Source organism: Falco punctatus (genome assembly GCF_963210335.1).
Source record: "Falco punctatus genome assembly, chromosome: 3".
Lineage (NCBI taxonomy): Eukaryota > Metazoa > Chordata > Aves > Falconiformes > Falconidae > Falco > Falco punctatus.
In genome coordinates this window covers 70,524,288-70,547,253 of record NC_137582.1, presented here as the reverse complement: position 1 = coordinate 70,547,253, position 22,966 = coordinate 70,524,288, and the positions used below count along the sequence as shown (strand labels likewise).

The 22,966-nt window shown below is 47.6% G+C and overlaps 1 protein-coding gene across 7 annotated transcripts in view; it reads right to left on the bottom strand.

Annotated features, from left to right (window-relative positions):
- Positions 1–22,966, bottom strand: part of CARMIL1 (capping protein regulator and myosin 1 linker 1) — a 269,902-nt gene that overhangs the window by 45,599 nt on the left and 201,337 nt on the right. For 3 of the 7 annotated variants that reach the window (XM_080378537.1, XM_080378538.1, XM_080378539.1), the window contains one exon: positions 20,729–21,779. In XM_080378537.1, the coding sequence (XP_080234663.1) occupies positions 21,643–21,779 (137 nt within the window). In that variant the 3' untranslated portion in view covers positions 20,729–21,642. Of the gene's footprint in view, positions 1–9,144; positions 9,216–20,728; positions 22,955–22,966 lie in introns of those variants that run through there. The other 4 variants (XR_013926627.1, XR_013926628.1, XR_013926629.1 and 1 more) reach the window with 2 other exon arrangements.

Here is a 22,966-nt window from a genome sequence, read left to right as displayed (position 1 = left end):
TATGTGTATATTACAGATTTTTACACTGAGAATGATACACTTTGGTTTATGACCATTAGGTTTCAAAGGTGACCTTTATATTTACCAAAAAAACCCCAAACCAATCCCAGAAGATTAAAAAAAAAAAACCAAACCAACAACAAAATATTCAACTAGGCCATGCCACTTGCGAGCAGAAACCAAGGTTAGGAGAGCTGGTCTCCAAGATCAACCTACTGGTGGTGTAGGCTCCGATTGCCTTTCCATTCCAAAAACATTTAAAAGGTTGGAAAAAAAAACTTGCATGTAATTTGCATAATTTGTTCCCCTCATCCAGGGCGATGAACTGCAGACTCCTGCTCTATTTGCTGACTCTGTGATCTGATTGTGGAGGTCTGCAGCCTGCGGTGGGGCAGCCTGGGCAGGCTGCGCAACAGAGCCAGGACAGTGGGGCAGATGGCTGGAGTTGCAAATCCTTTGCTGAAGGCTTAGGAAGTGAGTACAGTTCTCTGGCTTGTTTAGATTTTGTTTGACTGTGGTTTTGCCTCCAGACCAGGGCTGTGGCATTGCTACAGCAAGGCAGAGACACTGGGAAGCTTGTGAGTGGCTCAACAGGAGCTTCACGCCTAGACAAGAGCACGCTCCAGAAACAGACGGAGAAAAGTATGTGGGCAAAAGTACTGTCTAAGCAATATTCCAGGATTTATGGAGCCAAGGAAGGATTTTACTAGCCAAACATTGTCCCTGGTATTATTTTTACGGGTGCAATGTCTTGGGAGCCCTAGGAAGGCTTCAGGAGGGCGGAACCCCAGTTGGGACTCCAAGCTCTGCTCAGAAGAAAGGAGATGGACAGAGACAAATAACAAGCAAAGCCAGTCAGCAGGGAAATAAAGAGAGACAATATGGGGACTATTAAAAATTTTTAAAGCCATGCAGCTATAGCAACCAATTGCAGTCATGTAAATATATTAAGCAATTTTTTTTTCTTCAGTTGTATTGGTGGTTTGTACAGATGAGATTCAGGTATCCCTAAAGGGGACCAAAAAACTACTCACAGGTAAGAAATTACACTTGAGGCAGTTTCTGCAGGCATGGCCCGGCCAGGGATCCAGCAACCAGCCAGCAGTGTGAGCAGGCATCTCCCACCCGGCACAGGGGCCAGGGCCAAGCTGGGATGCCAGGGCAGTGAAGGGCTGCCCAGGGCCACCAGTCAGGCTGGGGGTACAGGGGCTCCCCTGCTGCCTCAGCCACCCTGCAATGAGGTTGCTGAGAGGATGCCAAAGGTAAACCCTTGGCAGCTCACTGGTCAAGAGGACTGATTTTTTATTCTCTGCCTTTGGGTTCCTACAAATATTTCTTTGCCTCCCAGATCGGGGCAAATCCTGTGACAGAGGGAGAAAGACCAGGAGCAGGAAAGCAAGAAGGGAAGATCTCCAGGCAGGTGCACACAGGGACATACGGCATTTACACGGAGACACAGGTGCTGCACCAAGTGCTATGGCCACCAGCTTCCCCAGGAAGTTTGCTTTTCCTTCCTCCCTTTTATTAACTCTCTGTTCAGCTACAGATTGTAACAAGCAGGAAAACCTAGAAGCCAAACACACTCTGCTTTCAAATGCCTTGGGCTCACGCTTCACTTATTCAAGCATTATGAATTATAGGGGGAGAAATAAAAAAAAACCCACAAAACACCACCTTTCTGCTCTGGAAAACAACTTGTGCTGGTTTTGGCTGGGGTAGAGTTAATTTTACTCGTGGTAGCTGGTATGGGGCTGTGTTTTGGATTTGTGCTGAAAATGGTGTTGATAATTCAGGGATGTTTTAGTTACTGCTAAGCAGTGCTCACACAGAGCCAAGCCTGTTTCTGCTACCCACCCACTCCTCCAGCGAGAAGGCTTGGGGGGGGGGGGGGAGCGGGGCACAAGGAGCTGGGGGGGACACAGCCAGGACAGCTGACTCCAACCAAAGGGATATCCCATACCAATGGCTTTGCAGCAGGAAAGCTGAACGCAGCTTTTTTTAATCAGAGCTAATGCCGTCTTGACTGTGTTGCCTGTCTCGAGCAGCAGGTCCCTCCCTCGATTCAAAGGTTTGCAAAGCTTTCTCAGGTGCTCACTGCTTGGGCTAAAAGTTCGCAGACTTGCTGGCAGCTAGATAAAATTTCCCTTTTGTGAACATTTAAGTGAATGCTGTTGCATCCTTCCCAGTAGCTGTCTGTACAGGGAGGCTTTTCTTGTCATCCCTTGTTTTCCCTGCTGTATGCACCTCCTGAGTTTCTGGAGGAGAATTTAATCAAGAGGTAATAGCCCGAATTGAGAGAGGAGCACAATTTCCCCTGACTTGCTGCCTAATTAAGGCAGAAACAGCTATAGACATGCTCATGTTTAGCATCAGTGAACACTGTAATAAAGAGATTCCCCTGCCACAGTCTGGGAAACATACCTGAACTAGGACCTGCCTCCAGTTTTGCTCAGGGTTGGGCTGAGAAAGGCTGTGGTCACTGGGACAGCAAGTGCTTGGCCAGAAAGGGTCCTGCAGCAGAAGTATCCTGATACTTATTTAAGGGAAGAAAACCCCAACCCTCTGCTAATTTCCATGAAATATAATCTTCGCTGGACTATAACGATGATGGGAGCTAGCCTGGAACAGCGAGATGCTTTAACCCCTTTTCAGGTCGCTTCATATGAGTTGTAAAGCTTCAGTTGCCCTGGTCGCTCGACAGGTCAGATGCTGTGTGGTTCCCAAGAGGCACTGCATGTTCTCACTGTCCAGTCAAGGAAGAAATACTCTACTACGTACCATGAGGAGAAGACCACGTAAATTTTGTCCTCGTAAAAGCACACAGTTTCAAATATTTCTGTGGCTTTGAACATACATTTCTCAGGGTTATGGAGTAAATTTCTTACTATGGATGCTCTTCCACAGAGTTTTGCAGAAAAAAGCTTCTACGATTCGAGTTGCCATAAAAAATGAATTTTCTGCTTCCTCCTTTCCATGTCCAGCCTTCATCTTCCCTTTTGCGAAAACCCTTTAGAAGCATTTAGCATCACAAAGGTAATCTGGTTTTTAATACTGTTTGTAAAACAGAAAGGGCATGCTCAAAATTTTTTTAATCTCCACGCATTTAATTTCTTTGTTGTGGTTGGTTATGACTCTTTGGAAACCTGGCGATAATCTCTCTTCCTTGTTAACCCATTCCTTTGATATTGTCACACTCTTTGCCTCATGCCGTCTAATTAAATTTTTGCTCCTTAAGGGATACATGTGCTTGGCAGCAGCTTGCCTTGATGAAAACACAACTGTGAGTTATTTGTTTTGGGGGTAAAAAGCGAATGCATGGAGTACTGTGGAGCCCTTCCTACTTGATGAAAGGAGTCACCTCATTTAATTCCTGCTGATCAAGACAGTCTTGTCATAAATTGATTTTTTTTTTCCTTCTTGACGTAATTTTTGGAAATAAGCCACTAGACTGATAAGGGCATAAAAAGTAAGAAGAAACTGAAAGTTAGTGACTACTATAGCCTGTTTCTTGAAAAAAAAAAAAAAAAAAAAAAAAAAAAAAAAGAGGCTTATCTGAAAATGCTGGCTTGAACATGTTTCTCTTAACATTTCAGCCAAGTTTGATAGAAGGGCAAACTGTGCCAGAGATATCAAGTTCCTACAAGATCTATGAGTATAAATAATGTCTGCCAAGAAGGCTAGTTGGAAAACAAACTCAACAACTACTACCATGCCAAAAGCCACACAGTATACACAGGAGGCCAGCAAAGACTAGATGAGACATCAGTAACATACACTTTGACCTTAGAAGAACTTCTTTGCCAAATATTTCTTCTTTAAATCCCCTAGCATTAAAAAAATTAATCACATGAATGACTTCATTTCATCCATGCAGATATATATCGGATTGCCTGCATTAGTGTGGGATTTCACCCTGCAGCTCCTGGGCCAACTTCTCGTTTGGGCCAATCTTGCTTACTTAACTACAGTGCTATCACTTGAGAATTTGGCCTTGTGCTTTGCTTAGGATTTACTATAATCCTGCATGCTACAATAGATGAGCACTTATCCTGTCATCCTGCATTGTGTTTTGATGCTTTTTTTAGCTCTCATCAGCACATATGTGCGAAATATTTTTTCACTTAAAAGACACCAGCATCCAACAAAGGCTGTTACAGCCTTCCCTGTGACATCAGGGTTTTGTAGTTAGGCTTTGGACAGGTTCTTTGTTCTGCCCTTTCTGCTAGGCTGAAAGTTTTGTGACATGCCTTTGGGCAATGAAAACACAATGTGTCTGTTTTTTCCCATAGGCATGTTGAGTTTGCATTTAGAAATACTGCCAGGCACTTGCACTGCCCCATCTTAATGCACAGGAACAGGAATAGGGACTGGTTAGGCTAATCAAGGCTGACAAAAGCGAAACCTAAAGAAATAACTGTCTTTGACAATAATCAGAATGATAGAATAGTTTGTGTTGGAAGGGACATTAAAGATCATCTAAACCCCCTGCATAGACAAGGACACCTTTCACTAGATCAGGTTGCTCGAAGCCCCATCCAACCTGGCATCCACAGCTTCTCTGGGCAGCCTGTGTGTGTGTCTCACCACACTCGCAGTACAAAATTTCTTCCCTATATCTAATCAGGGTCGACTCAGGGTTTAGATTTCTGTATTAGTCTGGAGGGGGATGCAAGATGAATGTTTTCTGCTAGGGGTCTTCTTGCTGTTGACCTGCTGGTCACCAGAGACCTGATCTGTGAACCTGGATCTCTTGGGGTAGTAAAATATAGGAGAAGTTTTCTTTGGATGGCTTTGAGGCTGGCTGATATTTTGGCCATTAAACTTTGTTTGAGTGACTAGCTGCTGCATTTCTGGCCATACTAAGTTAAACACATCGTTTGGATAGACAATACATTGTGCAAGGCAGCAATGAAGTGCAAGAGTAGCTGGAGGCTGCTCATTTTCTTTGGAAGTAAAAAGCAATGACAAATCCTTTATGGCTGTTCAGGGTGAGCTCCTGAAGATTAACTCAATCCCTTCCAGTCATAACTATCCAGGTGGCCTGGGGGCAGGGGGGCTATAATGAAACTAAAACCTGTCTTGCCTGATCAAATCTACACTTCAAAAATTTTTACATGTGGTCTCTTACATGCTCACAGTTAGGTGAGGGCAACTGACTTTTATCCAAAAGTCTTCTGTCTAATTTTAATATCATTTAAGCAAAGTCAGATATCTTTCCGTGAAAGCCTTGCAAGCACAATGACAATGTGCATTTCCCTCTGTATCTGTCCAGATGTCACTGGTTTTATGGAAACTTTCAGAAATCCAAATTCAAAATTTATAGCCATTCATCTATAAAACTCTTCTTGTCTATTTATTATGGGAATATACATAGAGATTCACTAAAACTAGCAAAGAGCAAGCAAGGAAGTTCATAAGTTATCTCTATACAGAAAGAAAGATGTACAGCACTGTAAGAGAGAAAGGCAAGGGCTGTAGTTCCTGTTCCAATAAAATTACTTCTTCAGTGCTGAAAGAAACTGTCTTTTTCACGAAGTTTTCACTTCAGTATAAAAAACCTTTAGAAAATGCATGGAAAAGTGGCCATAAGGTAGAATCAAGAGATTTATGAGTGAGCAGAAGGGAGCACAGGCAGCTCACAGCAGCCACGCGGCAGCAGGTTGGAAGCTGGAGGCTCAAATGGTTAGATAGAAGTCATAGGAGTAATAATGGCATGGTGTGTGGCTGAATTATCCTCAGTTCTGCCTCATACCCCCCAGACAAACCAAACCACAGAAGCCCCTCCAGCTTATGGGGAATTTATATAAACTTCAGTGTCATAAATCACTGAAGCCTTATGGATATGTTACGTACACCTGGAAATCAAAGGCATTTTCTTAGAAATGCAATAGAAGAGAATAAAATAGGATAGGATAGGATAGGATAGGATAGGATAGGATGGGATAGGATAGGATAGGATAGGATAGGATGGGATAGACTATTTCAGTTGGAAGGGACCTACAATGATCATATATAGTCCAACTGCCTGATCACTTCAGGGCAGACCAAAGTTAAAGTGTGTTGTTAAGGGCATTGTCCAGATGCCTCCAGCAATCGCCCACTGTTGGAGGAGGACAGACAGAAAGCAGCATCTGGGATTTGGGTCAGTTTATTGTAGGTCTACCTCTGTTGTAAAGTTTTCCCTTCCCCCCAGAAAAATTCTTGATGGTTCAACAAAAGAAGATGAATTAGCCTCCCTCACTGGATGGTATTTCAAGTCTCCTTCCTCGCTCAGAGCCATCAGGAAGAGCTGTTCCTCTCAGCTTCCTGACAAGCTCCCTTTTACATTGTTTTCCCAGCTGCTCCCATCCCCTGGCATTTAGTGTCAGCTGGGGATGCTGCAGGGTAGCTGGGAAGAAAAACAGAGCTGAAGGACTAGAGTGGTCATTAAGAAAAATAACAGCTTAGAGAGTGCAGGCTGAAAAAATGTAATTATGAAGCCATTCGCTATTCAAGCAGAGACAACTTCCAGTGCTGATAACATTATTTATCACTTGTACAACACTTCAGACATAGTCACTAATTAATCCTTGCAACACATCTGGAAGTTATGCCAGTGTATTACTGTCTCCCCATTTTACTGTGCAAGGAAACAGAGATGTTAGGAACCCAAAGAAGAAGAAGAAGTAAAGGTCAAAATGAGCACTAAAGCAGAGAGATGCTCGGTCCCAGCTCACTGCTTGTATTACAGAAGACACTTTCTTTCTGTAGGTTGGTAAAAACCAGCTTAAAAAGGATCTGTAGCTATAACCACAGGCCTGTACAACATAAATCACATGAAAAAGAGAAAAGTAGCTCAAAGTTGTTAGGCAAACTCATTGTACAAAGGTAGTAGAGACCTTTTTTTAATCCAGCACTACAGGTGATCCCCATACCTAGCGGAGCAGGGCAGGGGACTCCTCTCACCCTCCCAGGACAAAGCTGCCCCTGGATGTTCTGCCACCAAAGCAGCTCTGCCTGCTGCCCACTGGGTAGGAGACTGCTTCATCCTTACACAGCCATGAGAAATGAAATCAGACTGCTGGCAAAGGGGAACATGGCAACACATCATCTTATCATTCATGGTAATACTACTTGAGTGGAAATACTGCCCAAAATGGGCAAGAAAACCAGGGGAGAAAACCAAAACCACTGGAGACTCTGTTTGAGCACCCCGGCAGTTAGTGGGCGCTGTCTTCCAGAATTAGCCTATTTCTTCTCTTTAATAGAGAAAGAGGGTGTTGGTTCTTTTTTTTTTTTTTTTTTTTCAATTTCTCTAAAGTTTTTTCTTTTAAGGGTGAAACCTTGACATCAGAAGCAAAGGAGATGCAAGCTAGAGGAGGGTGATAGGTTAAGCTGGAGTCATCTAAGCAGTGACTTTTGGCCATCAGTGAAACTGTTCTTGACTTCCTGCAGCAGAACAGTTCATTGCTAGAACACCCTCATTTTGCATGCTCTTGTGTACTGATACCTAGCATGGTGTAACAGAGTTCAGATCAACGTCAGCAAGACCACAAAACCTGCTGTAACACACCGGGTTTTCAACCCAGCTGGTGCGATGCTGTCTCCAAAATCTTGTCTGAGGGATGTGCAAGGGCAGCTATGGGCTACAGTGGGGCTGGTGGTTTCCTCTTGACCTCTCATCATTAGGAAGCTGCCTGTGAGATCCCTGGCTAAACTGCAGTTTTATCTCCAGCTAGAACTCACTCTAGAAAGCCCCACGTGGAGGTCCCTTGCGTCAGTGACCACTGCAGCATGGAGCGCTGCGGCCTCCTTTTAAGCCTCTCCTCCAACACCTTGTGTTTGCTGCTGCTGCGTTCATTTGAGCGTGCTTTGCACTGGTGTTTCAATATCCCAAGACCAGCAACTCCCAATTTCATCTTTTATTCCTGAGCAAACGATCCTGAACTTTTCCATTTCTCTTCAAATCAGATTTTCTGTGTACCTAGTGATTCTTGCTGCTTCTTGTTGAAACTTTTTACATTTGTTTTAAAGTCTTTTTACATACCTATCTGTTCATGTAACTATACACGCTCTAGAAAGACATTTCTGCAGAAACTTCCGTTATTTCAATCCCAATTCACTTGCAAATTAACCAAAAACATGCTTGGAAAGTTATTCACAGTTTCTATATTTTTATTGTAGCCCCAAAGATCCAAGAATCCTAATTGGATGGTAAGTATAATTCTATTTTACACTTGATACTCACAAATCTATGCCTTTTATCAGCTACCTTTTCCATTTTTGTTAATTACTTTCTGCTTAAAGGAATTGTTTCCTCTCTGGTTTTTGGCACACCTTCTTCTTCCAATTGGAAAATGCTTAGTCCTTTTCTCTTCCTAGTTGGGCACACACTATGTAATAGAATATTAAACCTGTTATCAGAATACACTTTTTACATACTACTGAGCAGCTGACCTGAGTGACAGGATTTCTCTTTCATTGATGGTGACCGTCAAAAGCAACGTAAGACCTGGAGCTGAGGAAACCAGTGCAACTGCTGGTAGGACTGAGATGCAGAGAGTGAGAAAGGGGAAACGCTGCTAGAAGTAGGGATGGAAATGAGGGGAGAAACCCAGAAAAACTTGAGAGCCAGGTCTTGACCTTAGGAGCAACAGGACTGACTCCTGTTTGGCTTCTAGCCATTTGCGGCAATGCAGTTGTATGTCTCCTTCCTAAGTACCATTTAAAATTAATGACAGTTTATTTGTAAAAAATTGACCTTGGAAAGAAACCCATCATATTAACAAAACTAATCAGCACTTGCTTGAATAAATCATTGCCCTCCCCCTCACCTTGCCAGACTGTGTGCCAGTGCTTTGTATTTGTTTCTATTCAATGGCAGTAAATGACTTTCTCTCCATGCTTCCTACCAGCCCCTTCAGCTGGTGCCAACCACAGCCTCACCATGGTGGCAGCTGCTGGACTGAAACCAACCGATCAAACTTCTCAAGCAATTGCGCTTGTTGTCACCCGCTTAAACGCCACCATGTTGCCAAGAGAAGAGCTCTTTACCTCTGGGATTTCTAAGGACGCTGGCAACCAGGGAACAGCAAATTGTCATCTCTCCATTTAATGACCTTTTCACTTGGACTTGATGCACAACTAACGCGGCGCAGTACTTACTTCTGGTCCCAGTTTCTCCAGGAGATGATGAAAAAAATTGTCAAGCTCCTTCCCTTCTATGTAACCGTTGTCTAAATAAAAGCAAAATATGTTAACGGTCAGGCAGCACTGCCGGAGCGCTGGGGGCCGTGTCACGGGCTGTGCGTAGGGAGCTGAGGTCGGTAGGGGTCTCAGCTGGGGACCCTGCCTGCCTGCCCGCCCGGGAGGGTCCTATTCGAGTTGATCGGTTCACATCGGTGTGGGTGCCAGGCAAGGTGATGTGCAGATCCCGGAGGAGTTTTCTTTACAGAAAAGTTTCAGGAAAATAACCCGCAAACTGGGACCACGAGAGGGAACGGCAGAAGGAACAGGAAGATGATGGAAAGGCAAAAACTCTGGAGTGAAAGGGGGGATTTTCAGACCTGGTATTAGGGCGGGATGAGGAGGAAGGGGGGTGGGGGGGCTCTGAAACACCTGCAGGGCCATGCGCGACCCCTACGTGACACCCCCCCGGACGGGCACCCTCCGGCCCCAGCTCAGCACCCACCGCGTGGGCACCCTCTGCGCAGCGCCCACCCCGCCGCGGGCCCCCCGCCCCCCGCCGGCCCCACTTGCCGTCGGCGTCGAAGCGCCGCCAGGCGCCCAGGAAGGCGGCGGCGTCCAGGCGCCCCGCGGTGCCGCTCTCCATGGTGCTGCCGGCGGCGCCCGCCCCGCGCAGCCCCGCGCAGCCCCGCGCAGCCCCGCGCAGCCCCACGCAGCCCCGCGCAGCCCCGCGCAGCCCCGCGCAGGCTCTGCGCGCGGCCGCCGGCGGCCCCGGCTTTGAGGGCGGCGGCCCCGCCCCGGGGGCGGCCCCGCGGGGGCGCGGGAGCGGGGACCCCCCCCGGCCACCGGCACGGCCCCGGGGGCCCGGCCCACCGCCCCGCCGCCCGGCTGCCCGCGCCCCGGGTGCCTCGGGCGGGCCCGGGGCAAGGCCCGTGTCTGAGGGAGGGGGCGCTCGGGCAGGGCGCTGGGCAGGGGGCTCCCAGCCCCCCGGGTGCGCTGGGGAAGCTCCCGACGCGCACGGCCTGCAGCCCGCCGGAGAACCTCCCGAGTCCGGACCGAAGCAGAAGCGCTGGAGGGAAAGGCGAGGCTCAGAGAAGAGGTGGCGGCTGGGGGCAACAACAGCAACAACAGCGAAGTCTGCGGAACAGTCACCCCCTCCTCCTCGGTTCATGGCACCGCAGCAGCAGCCGGGGCACCTCATCCCCCCAGCCCCCAGCAGGGTTTCCCAGCAGGAATGAAGAGCCACGGCACGAAGGTGGATGGATGTCTACACCCTCTTCCTCCTGTAGTGCTGACCAAAAGAAGAAACCTGAGGCTCAGCGGGCTCGGTGCTGGCCAAGGCTGGTATTTATACCCGTGATGGTCCTGCTTGGCACTACATGTGCTTTGAGTGTCACCTGTATCTTCATCTGCCATGACTTCAGGGGACTGGGACTGGGCTCAGTGTCTGCGTGTGTGCTCCCAGAATCATTTGTGGCAACTTTATTATCTCCTTTGAGATCCCTTACAGGTAGTTTTTCCAGGTTGCTTTTGATTCAATATGTACATTTGGATTTTATGTGAATACTGGTTGTTTTAGAGAGGGTCTCAGAAGCAGAGCAGAAAAGACTTCTAAAAAGCATTTAATGTTTGCCTGAGCAGACTCCTATTTGAACTGAGAAAAAAAAAAAAAGCTCTGAAGAACAAAAAGTTGCGTTTTACTCAGGAAATATCAAGTATGCAAATTACATTCTTTCAGAGAGATTACAACAGCTATGTCCAGTTTTTCCAGTGGGCAAAGGAACAGGAGGTGCTATGGAGCTGATGCCTTTAAGCAGAAGTTTGTGAGCAGCTCAGTCCCAGGGTCCCCTGGCTGGCAGCCCAGAGCCACCTTTAGACTCCAGAAAAACGATCACCAGGAAGTCAATGCAGCAGCAAGGCTAAAAGCAGCCCCCAGGTTTCATAAGCATGCCCAGATGGGGGACCCCAGCACAGGAAAGGAGCATCTGTTCAACAGGTAACAACACACAGCAAAGTATAGATGTGTAGGTGACATCTGCACAAGTCCCTTGCTGGCATGACCAGCCACTCCACAGGTTTCTCTTTGACCCTCCTTGCCTCGCTGCCAAAAAGCATTTCTGGCCGCAAGGTGACAGCTCCCACATGGAACCTCCCCTGCAGCCCCTTCTCCCCAGTGCCTCCCACCATGGCAGCGGTGGCCTCGCCTGCCCCACGGGAGCTGCCCAAGCTCCTGAGTGGGATGAGGTCTCTTGGTGCTGCTCCATGGCACGGTGGGGCATGGAGGCCACTTTCTGGCCCCATCTCTCTTCCCTGGGCACAGAGCCCATCTGCCCCAGACAGGGAGCATTCTGATCTAGGTTTTTAGCAAAGAGCTGCCCATCAGTTTCTAGCAGGGTTTGTAACCTGGTCTTGGAAAGCATCACTGTGGCTGAAACCAACATGGGTCCTTGGTAGTATGGTCATGACAACTAGGTTCTTACTAAAAATATTCTTAACAAAACTAACTTAAGAGTAGATACTACGCCTGTTTTGCAAGGGGAAGCAACCTGCATTCAACAGGGACAGAGACAGCGAAGTTTTATAGGAACTGATGCAAAACTCAGGGTGCTGAGAAGAACTTGTCACAGCTGGTTCTCCCCCATGCCCTCACAGGAGGAAGAGCAGGCAAGAAGCATCACCTTACTTAAACTGCTGATTTTTATTTAGGAACTCACACAATCTCTGTGAAACCAGGTTCAGGTTGGAGATTAAAAAAAGACCTTAAAGCTTAATGCTTAAACCTCACAAAAATTCGTTGTTACCTGTGCATGAGAGTGTGGATGACATGTGTCCACCCATCTGAGCATCCCTATCCTCCCACACACCACCAGTGTCTGCCCCAGCAGAGAAAGGCATTGCTTTCCCACAGCAGCAGAGCATGCTTGTAAACGGGAAGAAAAGCTGCAGAGGTGATGGCTTCCTCATCAGTTTGCACCAGCTATGCATTTGCTCCCCCCCAAAACTCTCCATCAATATACCCTATAGACATAGGGGCCACCCCACAGATACATAGCTTAACTGCTTTGCACCTCCATGCATCGCACAAGATGAATTGAGGGGTCTTAGGGTGGAATGGCATAAATTTAGCTCAAAGTGACTGGAACCAGGTAAGCTGAGAGAAAGCCCAGCCTGTGGTGAGGATGCGGCCATCCCACTGCGTGGATAAAATGGGGTTCGACACAGCAAAGCATGAATGAAAAAAACCCAAACCCTCAGCTCAAAGCAGATGGCTTTGCAGGTTTTTTTGCAGAGTACTGTAAATTTGAGCAGCACATTGAATTGAGGATCTATTGCTATTAGTTTTAAAGCAACAAATGGTAGATAGCTGCTGTGTGTGCAGCTCACGTACCAAACAAGCAGCTGCTCTGCCTTGCCTTATTTCCTTAAAGGAATAAATAAGAATTAAAGGTAGGCAGTATTTTAAAAAGTAGGGAATGCTTTTGATTAAGGACTTCTTTGGCTCAGGCTTTGCACTGTGTAGTAACGCTTGAGGTAGAAGAACTCAAATCTGTGTTTTGAAAAGCTGAAAAAGGGGGGTGGGGGTGGGGGGAAGACAATTGAATTATTTTGCTTCAAACCATAATAGATTTTTAAAGATACATATTTCAAAAACCACAGCACTGTCCCTTTATTTTTTTCTTAAGTTCAGAAATGGCTTTAATGTAATAATACTTGTCAGGATGATTTTTTCTATTAAGGCTTTGTGATGGCAGGTCATTAGTTCAGATATTTCTTTTATTGGTTTATTTTCAGATTATGGCAATTAGACATCAAAGAATAAAGAAATACTCTTTATTTTTAATGTGAATCTGAACACGTAAAATAGCTTTGAAAAAGTATAATAATAGCTGTTTTTCTAGAAAACTTGTTTTCTCTGTGGTCTGCAAGGCTCCTGAAAAATGCAACCAAAAATTTGGGATACAACTAAGACAGACTCACTAGGAAGTAGAAATGAACAATTTATTCCTGGTAACTCTGCCCTCCTTTCAGCTCTGGTGGACTTCTGTTGGTGGATACCAGCCCTTGCTTTCCTGCTCAGGGAGCCTCTGACGTGGCTTCTGCACCTTCCCAGCCTCCCCAGCAGGCACTTCCACAGTACACCCTTCACCCTTCCCAAAATCCTGCCTTGAGGAGTCCCACAAAGATGTTCTCGTCTGCAATGAGGAGAAAATACCCTGGATACACCCTGATTTCAGAGGCATTTGGCTCTTAAATGAACATGCTTTGGTAGGTGCCTTGATGCCAGCAGCATTTGCACGGTCATTATGTGGCCCTGCTGTGGGTCGGGGAGCCCTCCAGCTGGGGTACACCAGCAATGCCGTACTATTTAGCTGATGCAGATAATAAATTAAATAATGGCAATTTTTCCAAAGTACGGAGCATGTGGCCAAGCCCCAGGCTGGGCTAGCTTTGTAGAAAGACTTAATCAAGGAACTGTAAATGGAAAAACATGCATAGAAGTGCAGATTGCTGATGTGGAAACAGAAGAAGGGTGCAGATGACAAATGCCTTACTCTTTGGGCCAGACTCAAAGTATTGATGTCACATATTCGAGTTTCCATGACCAGAATAGGGAATCAAAAGAATCAGCATCTGGATTTGTGGCAAGACTTTTGTCCCTCACCGTTTCAGAAGGTAATTCCCAATAGATGCAGGCATGGATTTATAATTGGAAATAATTTTCCTCATCAAACGGCTTCAGCTACCCTCAGCTCTGCACTGACCGGAGGCACTGAGGAAGCCAACGCTGGCACCCATCACTGTTTTCTCCAGTACTGACCAAGCTGACCATGTGTTTTGCAGGTAGTTTGGGTCCTGCAGAAAGCCCAAGCCCAGATTCTCGGTGTGACCCGTTTTCCCTGGCATCCGATTTGCACCAGTGCAGTGGGAAGCGAGAGTGCCAGATGTGCTGCTGTATGCAGCTGGGGCTGCGGAGGGTGGGGACGATGCGCTGCCACCCAGCAAGGGGTCTGTGAGCAAAGGGAAATGCTGGAGAAGCAGATGAAAGACAAACTGAAAGCACAACAAAGTGGAAATAACGGAGTCAGTGAATCCCCCTACCATTTGCCTGGAGATCAAATCAGAGATAAAACACTGCCTGCTGCAGAAAAGAAATAGGCTCTTCTTTTTTTTGACCACACCCTCAGATGGGTACAAGCAGCTTCTTAGCAACAGACCCTGACCCCCACCTTCCAACCTGGATGCCCTCCTCCCTCCCCCCCAGCTCCATCTCTTCCTCTGCTCAGCAAATCCTTCATCCCTGTACCGGGCTGGATCCTGGCTCCATCCTTTCTGGCTCAGCTGGTGCAGGGTGCGGGGGTGCAGGGGTGTGTGGAGGTGTGCTGGCAGTCCAGGTCCCAGTACTGATGGATGTGATGTGACATGAGGACAACCGTCCTGCAGATGTTCCCATTCACAGATTCCCACCAAGGCCAGGTTTTTCCAGCCTTCCCCTTGCAGCTCCCCAGACTGAGAGGCATCAGTCCTCCGTCCTCTGTTTTGGACCAGCAGTGGCGATCCCATGAGTTTATGGGAGAGCAGCCAACCCCTTCCCACCGGGATGCTGCTGGAAGCGAGGGGTCAGGACTCAGGCCATCAGATGGGATCTAAGAATAGACTTCCCAAAGGAAAAACTGACATTTCCTCCAGCCACATGCTGCTCAATGCTACCCAGCCAGTGGCTGCAGTCTCAGTTACAGTTAATGACTTCCATTATTTCAGTGTTCAGCTGGAATTTAATGTTGTGCAAATAAAGTGGGGGCCATATAACCTCCATGGGGCTCTCCCCTACTCACCACTGGGTCTGACCCACCTAAGCAAACAGGACGGGAAGGAGGCACCCCTGGAGTGATGCTGAGCAGAGACGACAGAGTTAACTTTACTTCTCCATTCAGTGAAACCAAATTGGATTTGCCAAGCTAGCAGCCCCTCTCCTGTCTTCTCTGGCTGGTATCAATCTAATTAAAACCCTTGTTCTCCCACGCAGCTTTTCTTCTCCTCAGTTCAACTTACTGGAAAAGCAGAAAAAAGCAGGCTCCAAAGCATCAGGGCTGGGGTCGGCTGGCAGAGCTCATCGCAAATTGCCAAAGCAGCATCAGGACAGTGGCACTGGCCTGAGGACCCCGCCACGGGTCTGGGAGGGACTGTGGCAGGATAACTGCTTTCCCACACAGGGCTTCTCAAACACTTGAAACCTGCATCTAATACAGCCCCAGGACAGCCAGTGTAGGGGTGTCAAAGGCAGAGTGGCTTTTATTTTGGGAAAAGACTCTCCTCATACTGGCAGGAGCCTCTTCTTCAGTTTGCTGTGGGATACAGCGTAAGAAATCAAGTTTTGTGATAGCACAGCCCTTGGAAAGCCACCTCCAAAAAATGCATTTTCCCCTTCATCGGATGTGCAGACACTCACACTTTGTTTTCTCTCTTTTTGAAAGTACAGGGTCTCACTGTTCAACTTCTTGGTGCAACTGAGCATTGCTGCTCGTACAGCCGTTGCTCTGTGGTACCTGGCACTGGGGGAGTTTGTACCCCTACGGCAGTGGCAGCCCCTGCCCCTGTGGGGACTCTGGTGCAGCAGGAGCAACACAGGTGGGATGTCCCGGGTGAGCTGGCAGCCCACGCATGGTGAGGTGGAGGGACTTGCCACAGGCTGCCCAGGGCAGGGTAAGGAGGGTGGTCCCTGTTCCCACCCAGGCAAGCACCTCGTCCCAAGGACCCGCTTGTCCTTGGCCGCGTGCTGATAGAGAACTGACAGCCCTGCCCCAAACACAGAGGAAAATGGCCACTTTAAGATATTTCATTTCAGCTGGCAGAGACAGAGAAGACGATACCCCTTCCCTTTTTTTCTCTTCCTCCATGCCTCACACAAGAGGCAGGAGCTCTGCCCTTGCCCTGCACCAGCCTCTTTCCACCAGCTGGGATTTCCCCTTCCCTTACTGCGTGTGACCCTGGAGCCTCTGGGATGTCTCTTGTTGGATGTGGCACCCCCCAGTTGCTTTCTAGGGACTTGCCATCAGCTTTTACTCCACTCCATCTGTTTCACCGCCCTGCAGCTCACCATGAGACCGCACTTATGTGTTCCTTCACCCCACTGAGATGCCTGTTCCCAGGTCCCTGGACACACAAACCCTGCTGGGGAGCTCCCAACAGCACATCACACGTGGCTCCGTGTCCTTTGCTGGGTTTCAGCACAGGCGCCCCTGCTGCAGAGGCATGGCTTAGCTCCCCACCTCAGAGCCTCGGAAGGACAACCCAGGAGCATTTAGCCTTTCAGCAATTCTCAAAATAACCCCAAATAAACAAACAGCCAAAGTAAACGACTAAAATAAACCATTGCCTCCGAGATGAAGTATTGCCTTTGATGACACGTGGTCCTTCTACCCTTGTAACAGCCCGGCCATGTGCCAGGATGAGGAGCAGCCCTGTGAGGACAAACCTGCAGCCCACGTGCCTTCAGCTGAGGTGCTCTGTACAGTTTTCCACCCATGTCTGTGTCCCAGAGGATCAGGATGGGGCACAGGAGGGGAGCACAACATGGCAGGAGTCCTACGGCCAAATCCACTGAAGCCTCAACACTGCCAGCAAATCCTCAAGGCTGGAAAACTGCCCTTCAGAGCCAGGGAGATCTCAGTTTCATGAAGGGAAAAGAAGATTTCCATGTGCAGTGATGGAAGCAGTGTTTTAAGCTGCCAGCTGTTGGCAGTGCCTGCTGAAGTGAGGTGCAGTTGGTGAAGCTGGTTGCTCTCAACCAAAAATGAAGGTACCCCTCTGTGCCCCCCCGGGGCAGCCACCCTGGCTGCTGTGGGGTCCCGTGCCTGTGGTTCGTGGTGGCGGTGGAAACGTCAGGCACAAGTGAAGGCTCAGGTGGAGAGTCACTTGCCGTGGTGCTGGCGAGATGCTCACTTTGGGAAGAGGCATGAGGGACTGCAGCAGGATGGGCACAGGGATGAGGAGGAAAGCTGAGAAGGTGCTTGGCAGATCTTCCCATCATCTCTTATATCCAGGATGGGGAGGTGGAGGCCCACCCAAGGCAGCATTTTTCTCTCTTTAGCAGGACACAAGTTAACGTTTATGTGACAGACTAAAGGCATTTTAATTATCCCGTGACTGGTTTGTAACGGTTGAGAGACTCGCTGGCAAAGCCGTCGGGACATCTGAAGGAGTCAGGAGGGTTTTGGCTGGGCAGGGGCAGGGTGGCGAGGCCCTGGGCACCAGCTCCCTGGTGCCTGCCTGGAGCTACGGGAAGGGCTCGCAGGGAGGGCTGGGGCTGACGGCGCTGAGCGGGAATGATTCAGACAACTGGGTTTTGTCGTCATCTACATCTGAAGGGAAAAGGCGGCCATCGCCATGTGTTTATGCAGCAATTTTCATCCTCCCCATTTACAAGGACACTCTGCTTTCCAGGCCTGATCGGCAAGAGCCTGGCGTTCTAGTCTCTGCTATTCACCTGTGCTGTGTTTGTTAAGAGATCCCCTGGGCCACAGCTGCAGGAGGCCCACAGGACAGTGTCACTGCCTGAAACCTCTCCCCAGCTTCAGCACAGGCAGCGGATTACCTCCAGCGGTGGGATTCGGGCACAGCCCAGCCCACCCAGCACCAGCACCCCCGGGCACGGGGAAAGCAGCACGGCGCTCTCATGACCGCAAGAAAGCAGCTTTTCAAACAGGAGCAGAGCTTTCTGGTTATTTTCCTAAAAACGTTTCTCAGTAACTTTTTCCCTGTGCAACAGAGGAGAGAAATGATCTCCACATCTCCAATTAATAACCGGCAGCAAGCAAGAGCTTGCGCTGATGGCAGCTCCCAGCTAAGTGCGGTGGGTCGCACCGATTTGTGACTAATGGACCACGTCAACTCCCAGGTGATCTCACCCCAGCTGGATGGCTCTGGCGGAGGGGGAGGGGGGATTTAAGACAATTGCTGCTTCCATCTTAGAAAGCAGCTATTTGCTGTCGTTACTGCACATGAGGGAATACTTTAAAATGCTCAAGATCTATCAGCCAGATTTTAGCCTCTAGCGGGGAGTGGGAAGCAGGTCCTACAGACGTGGTGTAAAGCCCAGTTCACGCTGGAGCCTGGCAGGCAGCTGCAGCCCTTCTCCAGCACGTTGCAGGTGGAGAGGTGCTCCTGCTATGTATACGAGTGAAATTCTTCAATGGGAAAACTTGAAAACCAGAGTTAGGAGCAGAAAGGGCAGAGCAGCTCCCTCCAAGAGAGCTTCTCCGCGGCATTTCCCCAAGGCTGGATCAGGCAGGTGCAGCTCTGACCAGAGATGCTGGTACTAGGACCCCTTCCAGGGCGGCATTTCTAACGGGGTAACCAGGGCTGCTGGGTCCCTCACCTGATGTAGTCACACAGTACATGAGCTCATGCGCATGGAGGGATGCAGAGGACCTCGCTGTCACCTCCAAGCACAGCAAATACAACGTGCAGCTGCTGTCTTGCCCAAGACCAGCAATGGCCTAGGGACCAAACTGTCCTGTTGGACATAAGCTAAGCTGGACTCCATGAGCCCTTTCAGAGTGGCCAGACTATGAAGCATGGCACATGGTGTTGCGGAGATGCCCTTGGCTCCAAGAGGAAGGCTGGTGGCATGCCCGGGAGCAAGCCACATCTCCCCTGCCAGCCTCTGCTCCTACCACTGCCAGCACAGCTAGAGGTGCTTGGGCAGTGCCTGCTGTGGGGCAGGGAGGAACACAGAGTATTGGTGATACTCAAAAATGCTATGGATGCCCTGGGACAACAACTAACAGCTCTTGTCTTCAGTGGTACCACTAGATGACCTCTCTGTGGCAGCCTCCCAGGAGCTCCAGGGATCTCTGCCATGGGCATCCCATCAAAGCAGCTGAACCCTTCTCACCCTGTTAGGGCAGCAGACAGCCTGGGGCAGGCAGGGAGACAACAAAAGAAACAAGGAGGGTTCGCCCAGCCACACATCTGCTTTGGAGGGGCCACAGCTTGTGAAAAGGCAGCTCCTCCCCTGCCCCCTGGAGCCAGACCCCCCACACCTCCCAACCAGCTTGGCTTGGCACCAGGCTAGCTACAGTGGTTGCTACGTCCCCGAAACGCTGGCACTTACCCAGGCTTCTATGTGCTCAAGATACTGAAAACAAAAGTCACCATTTCTCAAACGTAGAAGAGGTACAACGGGGGCACTCCGGATGCAATGTGAATTCTTTGCAATGGGGCTGACAGCGCTGGGTTTGCCAGGCAGAAAGATAATAAAGCAATGAAAATTACTGCTCCTCCCCACACCCAAAACCACAGACGCACAAAAACTAACCCCAGATCTCCAAGAGCTCACACTAGCACTCCCCTAAAGTTGTTCCTCCACCACTCAGCCTACCCACAACACATTGATGGCTGAAATAAAGACTGGAAAGGCTTTCCATAACTACTATGGAAAAACACTGCTGGCTAATGAAATCTTTATACTCGAACTATTACAGCACTATAGCTTCTCCTTACCTTACACACACTTTGTATCCAGCATTTCAGACATAATGGTCTTTGGTTTACTGATACCAGGGTGATGGGCACACGCTATTTCCATGATTACTCATTACATGATGACTAGTGAGAAGGATATCAAGCACAAGTTAAGAGAAATTCTCAGCAGTTGGAAGTTAGTCTTTTTTTTTTTTTTAATAAATACCACAAACCTTCATGTTAATTTTTCTTAAATTCACAAAACCAACAACTCAGACAACCCTTCTTGCATACTTACACTAATCAGACAGTTGTCTTTTCCATATCCTATGGGGAAAAAAATTGCAGTTTATTTATGACTGGATTATTTTTCCTTTCCAATACAACTATCTCAAGTTTTTTCTTTGCCATTTGTCTTTTGTTCTCACTGATGCTCAATAAATCAAGAATGTACGTATGTGAAAATGGAGAACTTTCCCTTAACTTTAGACAAATGCAGAATTTCAAAACAGTGCAAATCCCAGGTATGAACATCAAGCCTTCAGGACCTCTTCTCCTCAGCCTTGTAGCCTACTTCTGAGATATAAACCTCTACCAAGTGCTTCTGAGATGTTTTGGTATAAAAGGCTGCTGTTTTGACTTAATGGCCCTTTATACTGCAATAGAACTGGCAATAGCAGGTATGTGCGCAGGGATCAGACAGAAGGACATTTGACAGACAGGTAACTGAGCATTTCTACCCAGGCAAGGAGCCACAGCAGGGTCAGGGAAATTGCTCTTGGGAGAGTTACCAAAACAATTTTGTTCTGTCCTACAGAACCAAAATAGAGAATTTAGATAGCAGGTGTTTCCTGCTCATATGAAGGCTGCTTTGCTGAAGGATCCCAAGGGAGGAGATAGCAGAGATTTTCTTTCAGCAGTTTTACGAAGATGATGTGTATGTGTCCCTTTCAGCAGGAACAGACATTTCACTAGAAGCAGAAAAAGATTATATGGGGTTTTTCTTCACTGCACACTTTGTCTACCTGACACAATGCCATCATTCAAAGAGCAGAGACTATCAAGACCACAAAAAGTGCCATAAAAACAAAGACTACTATTTCAGTTGTAAAATCATTTTTATTGTTACAAATATACATATGAATAAAATCCCTTCAACCTGTAATGTAAGTGGGTAGCTGTGAAATTTGCACCCCCTCCCTCAAAAGCTGAAATGTTTTTACATGTTGAACTATTTTTCTCGTAGAATTACACATTGAAAGGAAGCTAATATGCAGACAGAACTGAGGAAGGCCTCTAGAAAACACCAATATTAATAAAATTTCAGTTGCCCTCATTCCAATCAACTATATACATTAATATATGAATGTGGAAGCATACCATGATTATACGTCATCCAAACCCTTCTCTGTTGTGCTTTTTGACGGTACACAAATGTAAGCGTTGGAGTTTTATGTACAGTACGAGAACAGGAAGAAAGAAGTTCCCTATGGGAGAAGGTAAAAACCATACCCAAGCATTTAATATATATAATCTATACAAATTATTTTATTAGTGTGCTCTTTTAATATAATTACAATGTGCAATTGCATACCGCAAGAATATATTTATAGGTAAGTCACGTGCAGATTGACACATTTACATTCAGCAGTACAACACATTACCTGCTGTACAGTGTATTAGTGTAAGACAGTGTCCAGTTAATTTGCTTTGCTTTCTAAATGCCCTAATGCAGGGCGCTCTTTGTAGCTGCTTCAGAGAAATTCAAGTAGAATACATGAAAGAATCGCTGGCTTTAGCAAAGGCATGGAAAGGACTGTCTGCATTGTACAGAACAGAAATTAAGGACCGAATCAATGCCAAGGGAGTGCACTGTAAATCACAATTGGAAGATCAGGTTTTCTGCATGGAAATGTACCTGTTGTGAAAGAGCAGCTGGCTAGAAGGGCTGCTGATTGCTGTACCCTGATTGTTATGAAAAGCTCTTGCTCTACGAAGCACTTGTACTGATTGCTAAACAAAAATAAAATCTTTATCTGCTTCTTCACCAGAGTCACTGGACTTGCTTCCCTGATGGCCATCTTTACTTAAGGACCTCTGCTTCATTTCCTGGAACTCATGAGGCTGCTGTCCGGGGCTTCTCTTTGCAGCTGTATAAAACAGAAATAAGTCTTGCTAATGATGGTAGAAGAAAGAGGAAGAAAAGTAATTTTAAAAAAGTCATTCATGCACACAGGACCTGCTCCCACTGAGTTCACTTGTGCTAGTGGGAGCAGCATAGGTCCTTTCTTCAACCCAGAAAAAGGTGAAAGAGGAGAGATTGAGTTTGAGCAAACTTTATTCCTCTGTTGGCTGGCAAGCAGGCAAACTTGAAAGATGAAGCTCAGTACTTCACTGTGACATGGATAAACATTACAGTTAGAAATGGCCTGGAGACTTTCTTCTGATCACACCACTTCAAAACCAGAACAGCATTCTTTTTTCCAGCTGGGCTGGATCTCAGACAGTGCATTCCTGACTGCTCAGGTGGATATCCTCGCTGAGCACCCCTCAGAGCAGCAGCACATGTCCCAGGCAGGCCTGTCTCCCTGGTAGGACACATCTGTATTCTCCCTTTCGACTCGGCAGCCTTAATCAGGACAGATGTTCACCTTGGCACCCAAATTACCTGAGCTGCTGCTCCATGCCCAACAGCACTGCCAGGCCCCAATGCCCTCCCTCTTCCCTGATGGGGGACAGCCCCGGGGCTCTGAGCCCAACCTGCATCTCTTCCAGCCGAGACTACGGGCTCGGCACCTTGCTGTGCTTGGCAGTACAGAAAGCAGGAGGACGTACCCACTTCCCATGATCTAAATGCAAACTGCTCGTTTTGTTTGACCAGCAGTCTTAAACAATCTCGGTAAGGCCAAGGTTTTCCCCAAACCTACGAGTTTTCAAGTAAATTGGAAAGAAGGTTGTAAAAGCTTGTTAAGATTTCTGATCTAATCAGTGGTCTAACATTGCTATGGTAACAAAAGAGAGGAGTTATACACTTCAGTGGGGGTGATTGGTAGCTTTAGAAATCTCATACTTCCAAGTAAAATGAACCTTTAAACACAGTGGCCCTTAAATGTGACTTCACTGCAAGCCATCTCATTTCACCCCCACAAAATTAAATGTTACAGTTACGAGACCCTGTTTCAGATAAGGATGTCTGGCTTTGGTTTGCACTGATCCTTGCGCCTGTTCACATTTGTGCTTTTTAATACAAATTTTTTAAGCTCTTTAACACGGCACCAGCAGCTGCAGTGGCCATGAAGCAACACCTCTCCTTCCCTGCACTCACCTACAGCCCACA